Source organism: Rhinopithecus bieti, unplaced genomic scaffold (genome assembly GCF_001698545.2).
Source record: "Rhinopithecus bieti isolate Rb0 unplaced genomic scaffold, ASM169854v2 scaffold_27781, whole genome shotgun sequence".
Taxonomy (NCBI): Eukaryota; Metazoa; Chordata; class Mammalia; order Primates; family Cercopithecidae; genus Rhinopithecus; species Rhinopithecus bieti.
The window spans coordinates 1,358,348-1,380,360 of NW_016812388.1; the positions used below are offsets into that span (position 1 = coordinate 1,358,348).

A 22,013-nucleotide genomic window follows, 5' to 3' on the forward strand; every position below is an offset into this window, starting at 1 on the left:
TATAATTTATGTATTATATATTTAATATAGAAAATGTTTTTAGTATATAATTATTTTTGTTCTAACATAAAAGTAAACATTTTAAATGGTGTTGGCATAAGTAAAAATTTTCTTTTGCAGATGATGCTACATTTACAAAGTCAAGATGACTAGGTAAAACTCTCAGACTCAGTAACTGAATAGCTAGATATGAAACGTGTTTAAAATCAATAGTTTTCTTCTTATAGATCAGCAATAAAAAAGTTAGAAAAATCTAAAGAAATACAAAAGGACAACTGTGAAAGCTGTGAGACAGCTTTGTGAAGGAAATTATAAACCTTTATAAAATTATATGACAGGAAGGAGTGAAATGTGTAAAAACTGTAATTCTTTATAAGTTAATTTACATAGGCTTTAAATAATTTCAATAACAATGCCCCTGGGAATTTCTCTTCCTATTTTGGAACTTTAAAATGATTCTGAAGTTCTTAGAGAAGAAAAAATAGATGAGATCAGCTGGGAAATTTTTTTTTAATAAAAAAATCCCATTTTTTTTTAGTGGATATTAAACTAAGTAAGAAAAATGTAGTCTAGCAATTGATTGATACAAAGATATAATACAAGAATCATATATGTATAAGAATTTAATCTGATAAAGATAACATCTTAAGTCAGTGGGAGAAAAGGAAGGATTATTTAATGAATAATAATGGAACAACTAGTTAGCTAAGTGTGGGGATGGGAGATGAAGTCTGATCCAGTCTGTTCCTCATTTTATTCTAGATAAATAAGAGAATTAAAAGTTAAGGAGGAGGAGAAGGAAAAAAAACAGGAGGAAACAGAGAAGGAAGGTAAAATAAATGTAAACATTTATTAGTGGAAAAGACTTCTGCTTAAAAATAATGTAATCAATAAGGAAATGTATGGATAGATCTTTTAAAATTTCTGTGCATGGTAAACTTTTAAAACTTCAAATGCATAATAAACAAAATTTTAAAGCAAATGAACTAGAAAAGTTTAACAAGATAAATTAATATCCCTAGATAAATAAAGTATCCATAAAAAGGAAAATGCCATAATCTCAATAGATAATTTAGGTAAGAATATGAACAGTCAATACCTCAAACTGGAAAATCAAATGGCAATAAGATCATTAAAATTTTAATGTCACTAACAGAAAATAAAATCATTTAATCTATCAAATTAACAAAATGAAAAGGAATACTTAATGCTAATAATGGAGTAAAGTCAGATGCATCCTCTCACTATTCTCAAGAAAGTACAAATCAGTAATGTAGAAAATAATCTGGCAATACGTATTAAAAGCCTTATTTAAGTTTATAACCTTTGACCTAGTATTTTTTTTTTTTTTTTTGAGACGGAGTCTCTCTCTGTCACCCAGGCTGGAGTGCAGTGGTGCAATCTCGGCTCACTGCCAGTTCCGCCTCCCAGGTTCACGCTATTCTCCTGCCTCAGCCTCCTGAGTTGCTGGGACTACAGGCGCCCGCCACCACGCCCGGCTAATTTTTTGTATTTTTAGTAGAGATGGGGTTTCACCGTGTTAGCCCGGTCTCGATCTCCTGACCTCATGATCCATCCACCTCGGCCTCCCAAAGTGTTGGGATTACAGGCGTGAGCCACCACACCAGCCTGACCTAGTACTTCTTAAGGAAATAATCTGCTCATGAACAAGACGTATCTTTAAAGATACTGTTCTTGGCATTATAAACATCAAATCGCTAATTAGGTAAACTATAGTGTATTCATCAAAGTGAAATGTTACATGGTCACTATAATTGATGCTTATCTAGAAGCAATGATCAACCAAGCAAGAGTGAGCACCCCAGCATCTGACTGTAATTTCTAAATATAATTTCTCACAAAAAGGAACCAGGTTATTTAAAAAAAAAAATGATTGTTCTCAGTCACGGGCAGGAAATATACATGATTAGCCTAGAATAAAACTAGAAAGCAGGCAAACTCAAACAGTAGTGGAATAATCTCAAAAAGATTCGGAGCCAACTGTGGAAGAGGCTCTCACTGGCAAAGATGGATAATCTGAGGCCCCATGAGAAAAATAACTGCAATGGATTAAAACATATAAAATATGTTTAAATCTATAAGCTCATAACAAAACTGAAAGCAAAACAAAACTCACTGCCCTTCTCTGAAGGATGCTTGAGAATCAACTCATCATTTTGAAAACTGGTACACAAAAGCAAAGAATAAAGCATTTATCATGTCTTTCCAACTCAAAATGTACTTCAGGGTAACTGAATAGATTGATGAAGAGACATTCCAGCAAATAGATGAAAAATGAATGACAAGATTATATCATCATAATTTAAAACTTTCACTGAAATAATAAATGTAGGCAAAGATCAACTAAAATCATAAAAAGCTTCCTGACAGAAATATACAAAACCACGGACGAAGTTAATCCTGCACTCCCTCTTCCTATCCCATCAGAATGAAACTGGATTTAACTTTCACTTTACAAGATTCAGAGGAACAAAATATGGTGATGCCATCGGCAAAATCCGTTGAAAAATTCTAAACGTCAAAATTCTTTCAGGGCAAACAAAAAAGGTAGGAGTTAAGTTAAAAAAAAAAAAAAGAGAGAGAGAGAGACGGAGGTGGAGCCTATAGATTAAAAGAGACTGAAGATGTAGCAACCACTTGCAAGGTATGAATCGTATTTTAGATCCTAATTTGAACAAATCAACTATATAAAAACGTTTAAGATGCAATTGGTGAAATGTGAATACTGTCTGAATATGTGATAATATTAAAGAATTGTGAGTGTGCTTCGGTGGCTGTAACACTAGTGTAGATCTGTTTAAAATCCTCTTTTTTTCAAAAACAAATACTGAAATATTTTTGAATGAAATTTTATGTCTGGATTTGCTTCCAAACAATCTTAAGTAGTGGGGTGAGGTATAAATGAAACAAGACTGTCCATGAGTAGATAATTTTTGAAGCTACATGATGGTAGATAAAAGATTCATATGCCATTACCTCTCCTTTTGTGTATGTTGGAAGTTTTCTACACTAAAGTTTTAAAATGACAGCTATCTAAGTTTTAATGGTATAAAACTGTTTACCTTGTTAATGTTAACAGAAAAAAAACTACATACACTGATCCAATTATATACCTTTTTTAATCTGAGGAAAAAAGATTAGAAGTAAATTGGCCAAAATGGTAACAGCTATCTTTGCATAGATGAGTGCTATTTCCCTTCTTTATAATATTTTGCATTTTCCAAATTTTCAAAATATATATCAGGAGGAAACATTTTGAAAACAAAATTAATTTAGCACATTACCATTTACAAATCTTAATGTTGTTATCACTCACATTAATGATGCAATGAGCTTTCATTCATGGCAAATAAAACGTTTAAAAAGGTAGGAGTGGGAACTGCCTATACATTTTTAAGAGTACTTTATTACTTCCCTGGTTTATTAGCTAAATACAATTAAGTACAACTCAACTGGCAGCCTTAAGGGATAGGCCAGAATGACTCTGGAAGTATAACTCGGACCCTGATAGAGTGTAAACTTGGAAATCTGCACTCACAATGTGCCCAATCCCATAGTTCTCAAACTTTAGCACACATTAGAACCATCTGGAGAGCTTTTTAAAACACAGATTGTTGGTTCTCACTCCCAGAGTTTCTGATTGAGGGGTCTGAGGGAGGACCCAAGAATTTGCATTTCAAACAAGTTCCCAAGCAATGCTGATGCTGCCGGTTCTGAGACCACACTTTGAGACCCACTGACATAACCAAAGTCTTTTTTGGGGTTTTTTTTTTTTTTTTTTTTTTTGAGACACTGTCTCAGTCTGACACCCAGGCTGGCACGCAGTGGCACAATCATGGCTCACTGCAACCTTGACCTCCTGGGCTCAAGCAATCCTCTCATCTCAGCCTTTCAAACAGCTAGGACTACAGGCACACACCACTGCACCTATGTTTTTAAATTTTTTTGGTAGAGACATGGTCTATGTTGTCCAGGCTGGTCTCAAACTCCTGGATGTAAGCATCCTTCTACCTTAGCCTCCCAAAGTGCTGAGGTTACAGGTATGAGCCACTGCACCTGGCCTCAAAGTCTTTAGATAACAAAACAAAGCTTCCAAACTCACACTGAAAGACTTTTTAAGGATCAGCTTCTTAGCATACAAAAAAACGGAATGGGATCAGCACCTCAATAACTCTGAGATCTAATAAAAATCTAAAAATGGAAGAGGCATGACTCTGGAGATGTACGCACAGCAAGGTGACAACAGAGTTAACACATGCAAAGAGGGAAACATACCAATAGAAGGAGAATCATGAGCTCAAAAAAGCAAAGTGCAGAAAAGCAAACATTAGCATGCACCCACTATGGTATGAAATGGGGCTATACCAGATCCAGTCACCATGAGTATTCTGATCCCCTGAGAAGTTTCCTTTGCTCTGGGAAAACAGAGATGTATCATGGGGCCTCATCATGGCCTGATAAAACCCTCAAATGTCCATCCATCTCCTTCTATTCTAATCCCATGCTTACCAAGGTAGCCACTGATAATTAGAAGGCAGGTGCCTAGATGGTAGCTGCAAGTATTCCAGTCACTAGAAAAAGATAGTGCTGATTATATAATAACCTGACTTCTGATTTATACCCAACTCCCATGTGATTTTAATTTGTCTCCTACATCATCAAGTAACTGATCATCCTTAAATTTACTATGACTATTCAGTTTCTGGACTTAATAAATGTCTAAACTATGGTGATTCAATCCAAAAGCTACCCCATCATTCCTATGTGAGACACATGCAAGAGTTAATAAAATAAATGATACAATTATCTTATAGCTTGCATTCCTCACACTCCTTACCTTTGCAACAAAATAATCCCACATACTAAGTTCAGGAGGAATAAATTTTTCTTTGTAAGATGGTCTTTCTGCAGGCACCGGTGGTGGGGTAGCATCTTTTACAGGCCTTCCAGGGACAAGCATTCGCATGTTAAATCTTCTACGGTGTTTATCTATGTCTTCAGAAAGGACAGGAGGTGCTAAATGAAGATAGAAGGAAAAAAAATCTAGCATTCATTTTCCATTGTTAATTGATAGAGTTAAGCTTTCTTTTTATCCTACTCTTGCCATGTTTTGGTCTAGACTAAATTACTTATTCCTGTGCTTCTAAACTTTTCTAGTTACTGAATCAGCTTTCCAGCAGTCAAGGCAGAGATGCAGATGGAGATAAAGCATTAAAGCATATCTTGCCATGTGCTCCATAAAATAAGGATTAAAGTAATTCTATATAAAATATACTAAATAAGTGGTATATTCAATAAATATTAAAGTGAGTGATTGACTGATTACCCCTGGCTATGAGGTTCAAGAAAGATTCACTGAATATGTAGAATTTAATAGTGTGCCTTAAAAGAAGGGCGGAAGTTCAATGGGAAAATGGAAAAGGGCAACATAAATAATCAAAGAAGGTTTGGGTAAATGAGGAGTCAATTATTTTTGGTAGACAGGAGTTATGGAGGGAAGTAATATCGACAACAAAGTCTAGAGTTAGGTTAGGACAAGTCTGTGGCTATGAAGCTGGGAATCTGTGTTTTGGGCAATTCTCACTAACACTTCTTAAGCTTTAGTCACACAATGAAGTATGGCTTGTCTGATCAATTAGAGAGAAGATGAGAGATGACATAAGAACGGCCTGCACTAATATGGTGGTGGGTGGTAAAAAGTAGAAGGGTTGTATATGAGTGATACACAAAAGAAATAGCAAAAGGATTCAGGAATTGGATATGAGAGGGCGAGAAAGTAGAAGTCAACCTGCTCCTCTCCTAAACCTCCCCATCACAGAAAATAATTTTATCTCAACTCTTCTTTCTTCCCTACCCCACACACAATTCATCAACAAATCATTGGCTCTAACCTCAAACTATATCCAGAATATGATCACTTTTCACTCTGACCATAACTAACACCCTAGGATAAACCACTATTATTTCTTTTTAATTGAGGCAAAATTTACATAACATAAAATTAACAATTTTAACGTGTACAATTCAGTGACATTTAGTACATTTAACATGTCATGCAACCACCACCTCTATCTAGTTCCAAAGCATTCTCCTCACCTCAAAAGGAAACCCTATATCCAATAAGCAGTCACTCCTTATTTCTCCCTCCCACTAGCCCATGGCAACCACAATCTACTTTATGTCTCTATGGATTTACCTATTCTGGATATTTCATATAAATGGAACCAGACGATATGAGACTTTTTGTGTCTGACTTCTTTGGCTTAGCCTATTTTTGAAGTTCATACAGATTATAGTATGCATTAGTACTTCATTCCTTTTATAGCTGAGTAACACTCCACTGCACGTATATACCATACATACTTTGTTGATCCTTTCATCCTTGATGGTAACCCACAATTATCTTTTAAGTGGACTAGCCTCCCTACTACCAGGCTCCCTACTCTTATTTATGTTACCCAGTCTATTCTCCACAAAGCAGCTAGAGCAGTTCTTTTGAAAAGCTGAATCAGATTATGTCACTCCTTTCTTTCTTTAGAACAACTAACACTTTTACCATGATCCTAAAGGACCTTACTCCCGCTACTTTTCTATTCTCATCTCCTACAACACTCCCCCTCTTCACGAGAGCCATGATGGTCCCTGGGTAGTTCTTGGAAAAGGCCAAACTCAATTCTACCTCAGGACCTTTGCATTCATCTGCCTGGAGTGCTCTGGTCTCAGATATCCACATGGTGTGACTCCTAACTTCCTGACAGCTCTGCTCAAATACTATCTCATCAGAAACATGTCTTCCAACCCCCTTAACTAAACTGGTCCATTCCCATTCCCTCATCACTCTCTTTCCACTTACTCCATTTTTATCACAGTTCTTATCATACCTGAAATATCATTTGTTAATTGCCTGATAGGTGTTGTGAATAAATTAATGCAAATATAAATATGTACTGGCAGGTTTTAAGCATGGATGATTTGATGGATAAATTACCACGAACAAAAAATCAGAAAACTCAGGCAGAGAAAGAAACAATTTTGAGGAAAAACTTTTAAGTTTAAAGTGGACTATAACCAAGCAGCAAGAAAGAGATTCAGAGGTATCCACATTTAATGGGAATGGAAGCAGTGGGAGTTGATGAGATCATCTCCCTTACAATGACTTACACAGGAACCTATTTATTTAACTCAATCACAGACAATGAAGACAGAGGTTAGTGTCATTTAAACTTGTGTGCCACTGATTCCTCATCTGTAATATGTCCATTTCTAAGGATGAATTAAGATGATTTCTATATATGAGCATCAAGATAGAAATCTTTCCTGTGGCATCAGTCTATACCTCACCATATCCTACCATCTTCAAAAGTGGGATGAAAAATATATTCTGGTCCATGAGGGAAGAAAAAACAAGGAAAATGGAATAATACTATCACACTGAAGACTAAGGGAACATATTTTAGAAAATAAAAATAAAATAGAATTTTAAAACCATGTGTACGATTGGAATGGCTGTCTTGCACATGACCATACACTTAATCTGAAGCCAACTGCTGGTATGCGCTAAAGATTTTGAACACTTATTTAAATTTTCTTTCTGTAATTAAGAACTATCCTTTTGTTTTGTTTTCATTTTATTTTCTTAGGAACTATCCTTTTGTATGACTTTGTTCCTTAATATTGTTTCTGTATTTACCTTTACCTTTCCTCTATTTTAATCTTCTTCAAACATGTCCTGCTTTATCAACCTCAAAATGTTATTTCTATAAAATAAAAGTAACAAACTATATTTTATTATATCATGGGTTTAATTATTTGCTGTCATAACAAGAGTGGTTATACTTTAAGCATCGCTTATTTTCAAAGTGAAATTTCTTAAAACATTAAAAAAATTTTAACATTCAAAATGATTGACATTTACATACATTACTGGTATCAAACTTATCTTACCTGAAATATTTTCTGATTGTCTTCGAGGTTTCACAACAAGTTTTACACCACCTCCAAAAACAGCAGCCCACATTCGATTATTTAATGGGTGGGCTGCAAGCCGAAATAATTCATTGGAGGAATTTGTGGCAAGAGCATGTATTAATAAACTTAAGTAAACAGCAACAACAGCTTCACATAACAAAATGTTCAGTTTTGGCTGGTCTTCATCTTGGGCTGAACTCAAGAGATTAATAAGTGAGCTCACACCTATAAGGGAATATAAAATCATAAGAAGGATGTCAGGATGAAGAACCAGAAGGAAAAAACATCCAAATTTGCAACTTATCCAAAATTATGCATTTATATTTTACAAAAATATTTCCATAATTTGAGCAATAAAATAAATAATGATAGGAATGGATTATAGCCTATAAAATAAAATCATCCATTTGTCTACAATGATATAATAAATGAGTAGATGAACAAAAGGTGAGAAGGGGAAGCTCTTTCTTATAGTAGAATTTCAACTAATACATAAAATGAGTGATAGCAGTAGAAAATCACCATCTAGTAACCCCACAGTAATATGATTCAGGCAAACATCATCACTAGATGCTAAAATTAGCAAGTGAAAGTATAATATTTTACACAGTCTCAAACTCTTCACAAGATACTGATTAATTACAAAGGGAAAAAAAAAGTAACTTTACAATGGAGAAACTTGGCAGAAACCACTTTACCAAGTGATCAAAGTTAATAGCAGTTGGGGCCAAATGACATCATATGCCTCTTATACCTCCTACTGAGAAAGGCACATCTTTTTTGTGGTATCCCTGCCAAAAAATATGTAACTTGAATCCAACATTAAGAAAAAAATCAGGGCTGGGCACGGTGGCTCACACCTGTAATCCCAGCACTTTGGGAGGCCGAGGCAGGTGTATCACCTGAGGACAGGAGTTCGAGACCAGCCTGACCAATATGGTGAAACCCCATCTTTACTAAAAATACAAAATAATTAGCTGGGCGTGATGGCGAGCGCCTGTAGTCCCAACTACTCAGGAGGCTGACACAGGAGAATTGTTTGAACCCAGGAGGCCAGAGGTTGCAGTGAGCCGAGATCGGGCACCACTGGCACTGCCCCCAGCCTGGGCGACAGAGCAAGACTCTGTCTCAAAAAAAAAAAAAAAAACAGAAAGAAGGAAAGAAAGAAAGAAGGGAAAGGAGGGGGGAAGGGAAGGGGAAGGAGGGCGGAAGGGGAGAGGGGAAGGGGAAAGGGAAAAGGGAAAAGGGAAGGGGAAAGAGGAAGGGGAAGGGAAAAGGGAAAAGGGAAGGGGAAGGGAAAAGGGAAGGGGAAGGGGAAGGGGGGAAAGAGAAAAGGGAAAAGGGAAGGGGAAGGGGAAGGGGGGGAAAGGGAAAAGGGAAAAGGGAAGGGGAAGGGGAGGAAAGGAAAAGAGAAAACATCAAAAATGCCCAAATTGAGAGACACTTTAAAAAAATAACCTGCTGGTACTCTTCAAAAGTGTCAAAGTTGTGAAAGAGAAAGAAGGAAGACTTGACTCCATATCAGAGGAGACTAATGAGACATGACAACTAAATGTTACATATAGGCCCCAAAAAGCACATTAGTGGGACAACTGGCAAAATTCAAAAAAGCTCTGTAGATTACAGAACATAAATGCTAAATTTGGTAATTATGTGAGAAGGTCTGTTTATAGGAAACACACATTGAAATGTTTAGATGGAAAAGGATACCAGGTCTGCAACTTACTCTCAATTTAAAAAAAAAAAATACACTTAGATACACAAACATAGCAAGTGAGTGAGAGAGAAGAAATGAATGATAAAGCAAGCATGGTAAAATGTTAACATTTGAGGAATCTGGGTGAAATTTAGTATTATGTTTGCAATTTTTTGCAAGTCTGAAATTATTTTGAAATAAGAGGTTAAAATGAAAACAATGTGTTTCTATAAGGCAATGGTTAAAGTAATCTGAAATATACACTTAAGGTATTGAAGAGAGCAGAGAAGTTTTGAAATAACTGAGGTAGAAAATGAGAAAGAGAGCCAACCAGAAAAAAAGGACTGTCAGACTGCATGATATATGTACCATAGAATAGTCACTCCTACCCCAGTACATAAATTTACACGCCCAAGAACAACTATATTTTCTCTGGTATGTCTGTGACTTTCTAAGACTCTAATTCAAAATTTCTAAGAAAGATAATGTGCTCCATCCTTATGAAGGATGTTAAGACATTGCTTTTTTACGTTGCTTAACATAGCTGGTTTTATGAAGCCTTAACTTCCTGAGTCTTCAGACAATACTGCAGTACTTCATAGTTCCTAATCCATAGCAGAAAAACATCATCAAAAAACAAAGAAAGCAAGAAACCACTCACTAAATCCAGCAACAAGCAGGAAACTGGTCAGTAGACTTTTAAGAAGAAATTGCCAAATAGAAGATTTTTTTTTTTTAATCACTTAAATTCTCACCAGGCCACTGAGCAGGAGATGAATTTGGTGTTGCGTGTTCTTCAATGCTTTCCGTCCTTAGTCTTCTACGATCACTTAAAAGAAGTCCTTGATAAGCCATTCCTGTAAACTGATTTCCTTCTGTTTGACTGCTAAAACAAATAGGTTCAGTTATTTATCCTTGTAAGAGAGGTAAGAAAAAACTGCACTTTATGCACATCATCTATTTTAGACGGCTACTTTAATAAACAAAAATTTTTAAAATGCATTCACTGTTCTAATAAAAATTTATTTTAGAAAATTATTGAAATTAGTTACAAATGCTTATTTTTTTTTTAAACAAAATAACAAATTTTACTATGTTGGGCAGATGACATTTATTCCTTTAGAATTTTCTCCAGATGCCACTTTAATACTTTAAAATCTTTTCTATTTGCAGTAATTTTATTTTGTGTTTTACAAAGTCTGAGGTAAGGAGACTACTGTTGGTACTAGGATATAGTAGGCAGAAAATTTCAGGGTACTAGTGGGTTGCATTTCTTTTCTCAAAAGTTGTGCAAGCTTAACTCTAAATTAAAATATGAACTAAAACCTGGAGAATCATATTTTAGAAATACCTAAACCTGAAACTAAATGTCCCTAAATATTGTTTAATAATATTTACTTCTCTCTCTATAATTGCTATCTTTGTGAAGTTGGGGAAAATATAAAAGCAGAAAGTCAAGCTGAGTCTAGTAAATCATAGCCGACCAACTGGAAAATACATATTTAAAAACAATGTATTTGCATTTTCATTTGGCGCCATTTTAATGGTGACTGACATCAAACAAGTTATCTTTGATCATTTAGATGACAACAGTCAACTAAATCAACTTCTTTCCTTATTTACATTTCTAATCTTTCGAGTTATTTAGACACAGCCTTCATTAAGTTATAATCAGAGTACAGGTCATTTTGATAGATAATTCTTTACTTGATACCAAATGCTCCCACAAAAGGCTGCTACCATTACAAGAAAGAAAGCTAGACATATATTTAATATCAATTTAATGTCAATCTACTATTATAAACTTTTCATTTATTAATATAATTCATTTAAATCTAGGTTATCTTTCCAAGTGATTCAATTTCTTGCTACTTATATTGCTCTAGTCATTAAAATGCAAAGTACATACTAATGAAGGCAATTTTACATTGGGAAAAATTCAGTCTCTTTCTTCTAATTGATATCACTTCCAAAGACTTTTACATCATATGTAAATGGGTAGGTAAAAGTAATTTAAATAATTCCATTTTAGGAATATACTTTTTCAGTTTTCAAAAGTATTTTATTTCAATGGATAATTAGCTAAATAAATAGCTGCTAATCCAATACAAAAGAAATTGTTTCTAAGGAAAACAATTAGAAAATTTCATATTATAAGTTATTATGGACAGTAAACTCTTCTTTCTTCAAAACAAAAAAGATGGTAATGATGGTAATTTACATTTACTGTTTGTTACTTTCTCTGTGACTACTAGGTGATAACTAAACAAATAATTATTTTATTTCTGATTCTCTCTCATCTATTAAAATATCATGGCAGTCATATTTAGGGATTTTTCAGTCCCTAGGAAATAGAAACTTAATATAACTCTGGAACAGTTTAATTGTTTTTGCTGTATTAATACTATTTTGGGTGATTTTTTTTTTACCTGTAGCTATGACTGTCACATAATGCTTGGTAAATTGATGCAGAAAGTGATGCTGCTAGTGAATGAAGTGTGTGCACCTAAAACCAAAACAGCCACAATTACATTTTGTACTAACATTTCTACACAACAGTAATATTTCAAAAATTAGAAAACATCCAGGAAACCTAGCAACATCATAAATAAGACTGAATCCTAGATGAGACTACTAACTCTGCTTTAAATCTCCTAAAGTAACTCTCACCCACCTTTATACACATGCCACAACAAAGCTGACTGTTTCAGACACATTTTAATCAAACATTTACTTACTGTGAGCCTGCCGTTTACCAGGCCCTGAGCAAAGTGCTAATGTTTGTATTACAGGGATTTGTCCTAGCCTAACAACTAGCTTAAATAGTAATACTCAAAAAAAAGCAGAAGCAAAATAAGAATAGAATTTTCAGAGCTTTTATTTAAGCTTGCCTCATGAAATTCACCTTGTTGAAAATAAAGACTTGATCTTATCAATAAAATGAATTAAATCTTTTAGTAAATGTATCAATCACTGTGTGAAACAGCTAATTTTCTAGAAAGTAAGTAATTTACTTGGTACTCATGAATTGAGGATGGTCTTAGAATTTTACATTTAGAAAGTTTTAAATTTCTCCATATAATTAAAAAAAAACACCCTGAAATGCTATACTGAATCAATATTTTCAGACTCACAAAATCTTTAAATTTGAAGGGACCTTAGAAACAGTTTCATATGTTATACAGATTACTCTTTGAAAGCCTTAACCAAATTTCTAGGAACCAGAAATGTTTACTTTGAATTCATATGCTTTTTATGCCTTTTCTGCATGACCCTATTCACCTAACAAATGCTTTAAATAATCTCTGCTAAAATACTAATATAGGTTAATTCATACTATGGATGAGAAGTCCCTAATTGGTTATGACCAGGCCTTTAGAAGAATGTACTGCCAGAGATTAAATGTGCTTGTCAAACAAAACAAATAAAAGTAAGAAAACGGGGATCTGAATTGTGCATCAGCCACTAGAACTGGAAAAAGCATAGCACAAATACACTTAGGCTGGGACAGTGGAAGTCTGATCAGCTCCCCAGATCCTGCCAAGCTCCCTAGCGTTTCTTGGACTCTATCAGTTTTTAAGATTTTGGCACGGGGTATCAATATAGTTTGCGATAGTAACTGCTGAAACTCTGATTGCCTCTAACTATTGCCTCCAATAACCACAACCACCAAGGAAACAGTAATAAGGACACTCTCTGGGACCATTTGTGACCAATCACGGTTCCCTCCCAGATACTCCCCAACTTATATTTTCATAGTATCTTGGCGTGTAAACAAATAATCATAAATATTTCCAACGTAATGGTTCATTTAAGGGGAATGGAGGATCTAGAGGGATATTAAGTGGCAAGAATACTGTCAAGAAAATTAGTTTTATTGCCAAAAGTATTTGTCTGTCTTAAAGGGAGACAATAATTTTTCCAGAAGTAAGAACACTTGCTTTTAAATTACATTAATTGGACAAATAGTCTTGAACTGATCAGGAGTGAGAAAGGTAGCACATAAGAGCACATTAAAATATTTCCTCTAAGTTCAAATTAAAAGACAGGTATAACATATTTACCTTCTCAGTGTGTATAATATCAAATGATCATAAACTTTACATTACCTTCACATCTTCAATACTGGGATGAGGTGGTGTTTTCATCTGAACAATAGTATAAAGTATATCATGGATGTGATTATTTAAGTACAATACAGGATTAGCTATGACTGTTTTTGTTGACGCAATACTTGCTGAAAGCAGAGGTAGGGTGGTAGGCAGTGGTAGTGGAGACTGGAGCTGCTTTACTGTAGTTTCCTGTGGGTGATAGTGAATTATTTTTTTCAAAGTAGTTAAAAAAATTTCATCAGTTATCTGATAGAAATACTGGTGATAAACATTGTGTAAAGGGAGTATGTTCAATCACTAATTTTACACAAATTTATTGAGTACCCAGTATATACCAGGTACTATGCTAGATGTAGATGGTATATAAAGAGAAATATGACACAAGAATACTCTCAAGCTTTTAAGCCTACTCCTTATTATCAAAACTTGAGTCTAAGACCACATAGAGTACAAATATCTGCCTCCTATAAAGAAAGGAGCTGAACATATTTAGATTAACTAGTAAAAAGTAGTAAAAGAGCTTTATAGCTATAACTGCAAGAGCTACTGAAATTATTGAAATAACCAAGATTGAAAAAAAAGTGATATTCACACCTGTTGGGATTCTTGTAGCAAAAATTTGAGTTCCATCCTTACTGAAGCCAGACCACCACCTTGGGCCCCATGAAGGCTACAGTAGCTGAGAAACACTCTCAGGAGATCTTGGTTTTTCTGCAACCACGACTTGCGTCTTTCTGCATGCTCTCGTTTGGCCTGCAATCTTCTTCTTTCTATTTGATGGCGCTCATAGGAACCAATATCTGGTTTGTCTACCATTTCTTCCTGATCCAGTAGATCACTCTCTACTTTGGAATATGTCTTACTGGAATATTCCTTAATAACTGATTCATGATTACATATTTCATGCAAGGCAGCAATTTCCTTTTCAAGCCAGTTATAGAGTTGAAATCTGAGTTTCCCTCCATCTACTTCATAACCTGTAGCCAATGTTCTTAATTCAGTCATAAGGATCTTTAAACAAGCTCTGAATTTTAGTTGCTCAGCAATCACATCAACTTCAGTATCACCTTCAGGACCATCCTCTTCCTGAGGTGTTAATAACATGGTAGGGTCTGAGGCCTTCTGATCTGATTGTTTATCTTTTTCCCTGGCATCTGTACTTTTCATCACTAAACCAACAGCATCTTCTTCCTCTTCATCTAAGGCACTGTCGTGATCTTCACCCCAATCAAGATTAAGAGGTTCCTCATCAACTTTTACTACTGGCTGACTCCAGTCATACTGTGATGAAGTTACATTTGACCAATCAATACCAGAACTTCCACTGCCATCACTCAGAGCTTTTGATTGTGAAGGTACATCATCCATCTTGTGAGAAATGAAGTCAGGCTGATCTTTTTTTGCAGATAAGACAGATGTTTTAGTTACTTTTGGAATTTTGGAGAGTACCTCCAAGGCTAAAACAGGGCATCCAACTTTAAAATGAGCATTTGCAGTGGTAAAGAATAATTTTCTTTCTATGAGGTTAATTTTATCAACAAAGTTCTTCTCAGTTTTGAGACCTAAGGTTGCCAAAGTTCCTTCAGGGGAGGCAAGATTTCTTCGAATGAGCAAAGGATGAGTTCGAAGGTAGTTATAAAAACTAAATGCCACTGGGTTACAAGACTTGATGATAACTATGGATATCAAAGAGATAAAATCACAAAGCATTATGTTAATATGTATTTACATTACAAAACAATAAAATACGTCAGCATTTCTTCAAAAAAACAACATGTAAATATTAACCTACGATAGGTTAAACTACGGCACATACAATCATTAAAACTGTACAGGTGAAATAAAAAGAATTTCCCAATATGCTATAGAGTGATGTCCAGGATACACTAAGAAAAAGAAGATGCAGAAAGTACATGTAGTAACCACCTTTTATCTATATAAGACAGTGAAGAGGAAATACAAATACACACCCATGCCTATTGGCTTATCTTTTTAAATGGAAGACAAACACAAAAAATTTTAATCGATTCCTTAAAAGGGGAGAGCAAAACAGAGAAAAAAAGCTAGATTCCTCTGAAAATACGCTGGTTTTATATATTTTATTTCAACACCATGTCAACACTTTACATAATTTTAAAATAAAATCAAATCTAAACCACAATTCACAAAAGGCAAAATTAAACAAATCAATCTATCGAGTTGGGAGCATAATCACACAGAGATGAAATCTAAAAAGTGAGTTAAAAACAAGTAATTTGACTGTACATCCTTAGCAGAATGTACCATAAAACAAAAAAAATCTGCAAAAAAGCTTAAATTATGCTCAGAATCATGTTATTATAAAAATATCTGTATTATTATTCTGAAACTTATACGCACATAGATAGCAAATAACTACATTCATGCCATGAGAATTCAAGCATTTCATTATAAGACACAAACTTGACATCTAAGAAGAAAGAACCCTATAATCTATATGTGCATGAGAAATATCAGGGTAAATTCCTAAATTCTTAAGGAAAAAAAATTTCCTAATTCCATTCATTGCCATAGTATAGAAATTATGACAAGATTAGTACCAATGAGGATCCCAGTGCCAAAACTATAGTTTCTAAATATTATTCCCCACTAAAAGGAAGCAGAATGCTTTGGAGGAATGGTCATTTCCAGGTCTGGGGCAGGAAATGTACAAGATGAGCCTGAAACATTCTGTAATACCAGAAAGCAAGAAAACTATCAAGAAATAATGCCAGAAGAATTCAGAAACCTGAAGAAGCTCCATTTGTGAAAGACAGAACAATCTGAGCATCCATAAAAACAAACCAAGAGAATGATGTCAGCAAGATGGCTGACTAGACACACCTGGCATTCATCCTCCGAAAAGAAAGGACCAAGGCAATGAATAAACAGCTAAGATTTGACTGGAGTGTCAAAGGGAGAGCACTAGAGTGCAGCAGGGGAGTGGAGATGCACCTGTGGTGACTGCAAGTCTAGGACAGCAGTGTGGAGGTACCCAGCCTCTGCAGCCCTATCTCCCCTACCCAGACTGGATCTGCCCACAGTCAGGAAGAACTTCTCATTGCAGAGGGGAAAAGGTAAACAGAAGATCCCCAGCAGCCCTCATGGCCACCACAAACATCTACAGTCCTTACAACAGAAGAATCCCACAGTACTTGCAAACCCTGTGTCCAGTTTGGAGAGACGTCAGAAATTCATGCAACTGCATTGCCCCAGATTAGGAGCATAAGGTGTGTGCCCTCCACCTACCGCCAGTGAGCCAAGCTGCTGCAGCAAAGTACTATCTTGAGACCAGTCCCTCTGGCATGCGCACTGCTCTGGGGGCCAGGAGTCACCGTACCTTTCCCACACTGGGGCCCCATCTTCATTCCAAGCCCACATGGGTAGCTGAATGCTACAATCCCAGCTATGCAGAGCCTAGGTCCACGATTGGCTATGACTTTGGTCCTGCATGGCAGGGAAATCAACCCCTACCATCACGCTTTTAGTCAGAGAAACAATCTGGGAGTCTTGCCCAGGGTGAACCTGCCCTTGAGCCAGCCAAACCACTACATACATACCCTCCCCCAAATGAGAGAGGTCCCCAAGCCTATGAGCAGCTGATATGCCCCTGGACCAGCAAAGAAGCTACATACCCACACTCAGGACCTCAGAAACAGCCTGCAGCACCCCTGCTCCCTGAACTCAGAGTTCTGGCCTGCCAAAGGCCCTGCACCTGCAATCAAAGCCTGAGAAATAGTCCTTCAGGCTGCCCCTGGCAGCACACCACCAGGCCAGCCAAGCAGCCAAGAGCCCATTTCCACGGTCCTGTGGGCTATCCCTGGTGGACACATCCCAGCCTGGTCAAACAGCACCGCAGGCTGCCCCCAGTGTGCACACCCCTTAGCCATTTGAACAGTCTTGCACCAGCCTCAGACCGGAGAAACAGTGACATAGGCCCCTAGCAGAAATGCCCCCATGCCAGCTGAGCAGCCTTATGCCCACACCTCAGGCCTGAGGAGCAGCCTCACTGCCACCCCAGCCAACATAGTCCCAGAACAGCTAAGCAGCCCTGCACCTGCATCACAGGTATACAAATAACCCATGGGCAACACCCTGCAGAAACACCCCCAGGCCAGCTGAGCAGCCATGCAGTCATGTCATGGGCCTGAGAAACAGCCTTGTCCCCACCCCCAGCAGACAAAACCCCAAGCCAGCTGAGTAGCCATGAGCCCACATATGAGGCCTGAGAAACAGACCTGCAGGCTGCTTCTGGCAGGCACACCTCCAGGCTGGCCAGGTGACCATGTACCCACACTCCTGGCCAGAGTAACAGACCTGTGGCCCCAATCCCAGCCAACCAGACCCTAAGCTGGCTGACCCATTGTGTGCACATATGCACCCCGACCTGACAAACTGCCCAGCAAGCCCATCCTGGCAAAGCTACATGACCATCACCACAAACTCAGCCTAGGCAACTGAGAGGACTGCAAATGCCACTAATGTGGATTACAGCTGAAGAAGCTACATGGAGACTACACTACTGTATCCATCTAACCAACGCACTCCACCAAACCAACACCTGAGGACCTATTCATAATAACAAGTCTTTCCCTATAAACCCTACTCCATAAAATTAGAAGAGGCAACTTTTTCCACCAGATGCATAGGATCAATGTAGAAACACACCAACGATGAGAAAGCAAGGAACTATGACACCAAAGAAAAAGAATGGAAAGGAAAATACTAATTCTCCAGTAATAGACTCCAGTCATAAGGAAACATATGAAATGCCAGAAAAATAATTAAGGAAATCATAGTCTTAAGGAAACTCATTCAGATACAAAAGAATACAGATATACAACTAAAAGAAATCAGGAAAAGAATTCATGATGTGAATTTGAAATTCACCAAAAAGAAAGGTATCATACAAAAGAACCAAACAGAAATACTAGAGGTAAAAAATTCAATGAATGAAATAAAAAATATAATCAAGAGCTTCAACAACAGACTAGACCAAGCAGAAGAAAGAATTTCTGAACTTGAAGACAGGTCTTTTGAAATAACTCAGGCAGACCAAAAAAAAAGAAGGAAGGAGGAGGATGAGGAGGAACAGGAAAAAAAATAATAAAGAACGCCTACAGGATTTATGGGACACCATTAAGTAAACAAATATTCATATTATGGGCATTCCAGAAGAAGAAGAAAAAGGAAAAGGTGAGGAAAACATATTTAATAAAGTAACAGCCCAAAATTCCCAAGTCTTGGGAAAGAGATAGGCATCTAGGTCCAAGGGTATTCAAATAATCCCAGATAGATTCAACCTAAAAAGATCCTCTCCAAGGCACATGGTCAAGTTGTCAAAAGTCAAAGACAAGGATCTCCTCATTTTTATTCCCAAAAGGCAGTCAGTGACCAATGACCAGTATTTCATTTCTTATGATTTGTTTCGGGAAACAACCAAAGGAAATGGAGGAGGCAGACACAATATGTGTGCACATTCAGGTGCATGTGTGTACAACATATATATGTCAAATGCAACAAGAACCACCCTGCTGTGCATCTTACTTTTCCACTTAAAATACAGCACATATTAACACATCTATCTACCTCAATTTTTAACGACACACTGATTCTATATGTGGATATATTAAAATGTATTTAACTATTCTACTGACAAAAACTTAAAATGTTCCATTCCTTTCAAATTATTGCAAACAATGCTGATAAATATCCTTTAAGTGCTTGTAATATCTAAATTATTTAGGACAACAAGGAAAAAAGAAAATTTACCACAGAGGCATAAAGTTTTTGTATGCTTGTTAAATATATATGTAATTAGAATAGGATGATAATCCTATCTAATCCTTTAGCCACACAAGAAATTTTAATAATAAATCTCAAAGTTGAAAAGCAAATCTGGTAATGATTTTCTTAATCTAAGGGAACATTAGTTCAGAAAGTGTCTCTTCCTTTAAAAAACAAAATAAAGAAATCCACAAAATGTCCTACCTTGATGTTCATCATCCTCCTTTGGTGTTTGTTCCAGTAATGTGTCCAAGGCTCGGGTGTAATCTTTCATTACCCAATAGGCAAGACTACGCAGGAAAGGATCAGGATGTAATCTTTTGCAACTGAATCCTGAGCCATCCTTTTGGCAACCCAAAATCTTCTGATTTAGGATGGATATATAAGTGGATGAAGTCTCAAATTCAGATTCATATAAACGGGCAATAACCATGGCTAGCTGAATATCTTCCATTTTTTCAAGACATACCTGAAAATTTAAATTTTAATACTTATCTTACTTAATGATAATTAGAGAGATGAAATATCCCATCAATACCCTGAAATTATCTACCATTTATATTCTCATGGTGGGGGAAGTGACAGTGAAGGGTAGTTAAATGATTGATAGGAGATTTAGGAATAGCAAAAAGAGTAACAGGTTGGAACTTAGTAGCTTCCAAACTAGACAGATCATTTATAAAATAAGCATGAAACAAAGTCTATTAATATCATCTCAGACTTAGATCAATTTAAATAATACTCATTTTTAAATTAAATACTACATATGACACTAGAATTTATATACCACTCCCTCTTAATTTCCAAATATATTTCTGCATAAACATAATTATTACTATCGGTCTCATACTTAAATAGTAAATAACTTATGAAATAAAGCCACATGTTCTATTCATAGTCTCTGGGAGCCTATATGCTAACGCAACTACCAGTTCTGAGCATTTGAGGTCATTCAGGCAATATGAGCATCTCTCAGTCAACACTTCTCTTTGCTTGAATATCTTCTAAGCTAAACTTCCAATTTTAAAATCTTAAGTATTGATAACCAGCGCCCAAGATGGCCAAATAGGAACAGCTCCAGCCTCCAGCTCCCAGAGTGAGAGACACAGAAGACGGGTGATTTCTGCATTTTCAACTGAGGTACCGGCTCATCTCACTGGGGCATGTGGGACAGGTGGCGCTGGTCCGCGGGCGCAGCCCGACTAGAGAGAGCTGAAGCAGGGCGAGGCATCACCTCACCTGGAAAGTGCAAGGGGGAAGGGAACTCCTTTTCCTAGCCAAAGGAAATTGAGACACACAACACCTGGAAAATCAGGTAACTCCCACCCTAATACTGCACTTTACCAAGGGTCTTAGCAAACGGCACACCAGGAGATTATATCCCACACCTGGCCCAGAGGGTCCCATGCCCACGGAGCCTCCCTCATTGCTAGCACAGCAGTCTGAGATCTAACTGCAAGGCAGCAGTGAGGCTGGGGAGGGGCACCCGCCATTGCTGAGGCTTAAGTAGGTAAACAAAGCCGCCAGGAAGCTCGAATTGGGTGGAGCCCACCACAGCTCAAGGAGGTTGGCCTGCCTCTGTAGATTCCTCCTTTGGGGACAGGGCATAGCTAAACAAAAAGCAGCAGAAACCTCCGCAGAGGTAAATGCCCGTCTGACATCTTTGAAGACAGCAGTGGATCTCCCAGCACAGAGGTTGAGATCTGGAAACGCACAGACGGCCTGCTCAAGTGGGTCCCTGACCCCCGAGTAGCCTAACTGGGAGACATCCCCCACTAGGTGCAGACCGACACTTCACACCTCACACGGTGGGGTACACCCCTGAGACAAAGCTTCCAGAACAAGAATCAGACAGCAACACTCGCTGTTCAGCAATATTCTATCTTCTGCAGCCTCCGCTGCTAATACCCAGGCAAACAGGGTCTGGAGTGAACCTCAAGCAAACTCCAACAGACCTACAGCTGGGGGTCCTGTTAGAAGTAGAACTAACAAACAGAAAGGACACCCCACTAAAACCCCATCAGTACATCACTATCATCAAAGACCAAAGGCAGATAAAACCACAAAGATGGGGGAAAAGCAGCGCAGAAAAGCTGGAAATTCAAAAAATCAGAGCGCATCTCCCCCTCCAAAGGAATGCAGCTCATTGCCAGCACAGGAACAAAGCTGGACAAAGAATGACTTTGACGAGTTGAGAGAAGAAGGCTTCAATCGATCAAACTTCTCAGAGCTAAAGGAGGAACTACGTAACCAGCACAAAGAAACTAAAAACCTTGAAAAAAGAATGGATGAATGGATAACTAGAATAATCAATGCAGAGAAGACCTTAAAAGAACTGATAGAGATGAAAGCCATAACAAGAGAACTATGTGACAAATGCACAAGCTTCAGTAACCAACTCAATCAACTGG

The 22,013-nt window shown here is 37.0% G+C and overlaps 1 protein-coding gene across 1 annotated transcript in view; it reads right to left on the bottom strand.

Annotated features, from left to right (window-relative positions):
* Positions 1–22,013, bottom strand: part of DMXL2 (Dmx like 2) — a gene marked incomplete at its 5' end in the record, with an annotated part of 66,610 nt that overhangs the window by 21,134 nt on the left and 23,463 nt on the right. The window contains 7 exon segments of the mRNA XM_017896174.1: positions 4,859–5,037; positions 7,966–8,214; positions 10,441–10,571; positions 12,115–12,191; positions 13,795–13,986; positions 14,392–15,473; positions 19,807–20,071. Coding sequence (XP_017751663.1) covers positions 4,859–5,037; positions 7,966–8,214; positions 10,441–10,571; positions 12,115–12,191; positions 13,795–13,986; positions 14,392–15,473; positions 19,807–20,071 — 2,175 coding nt within the window.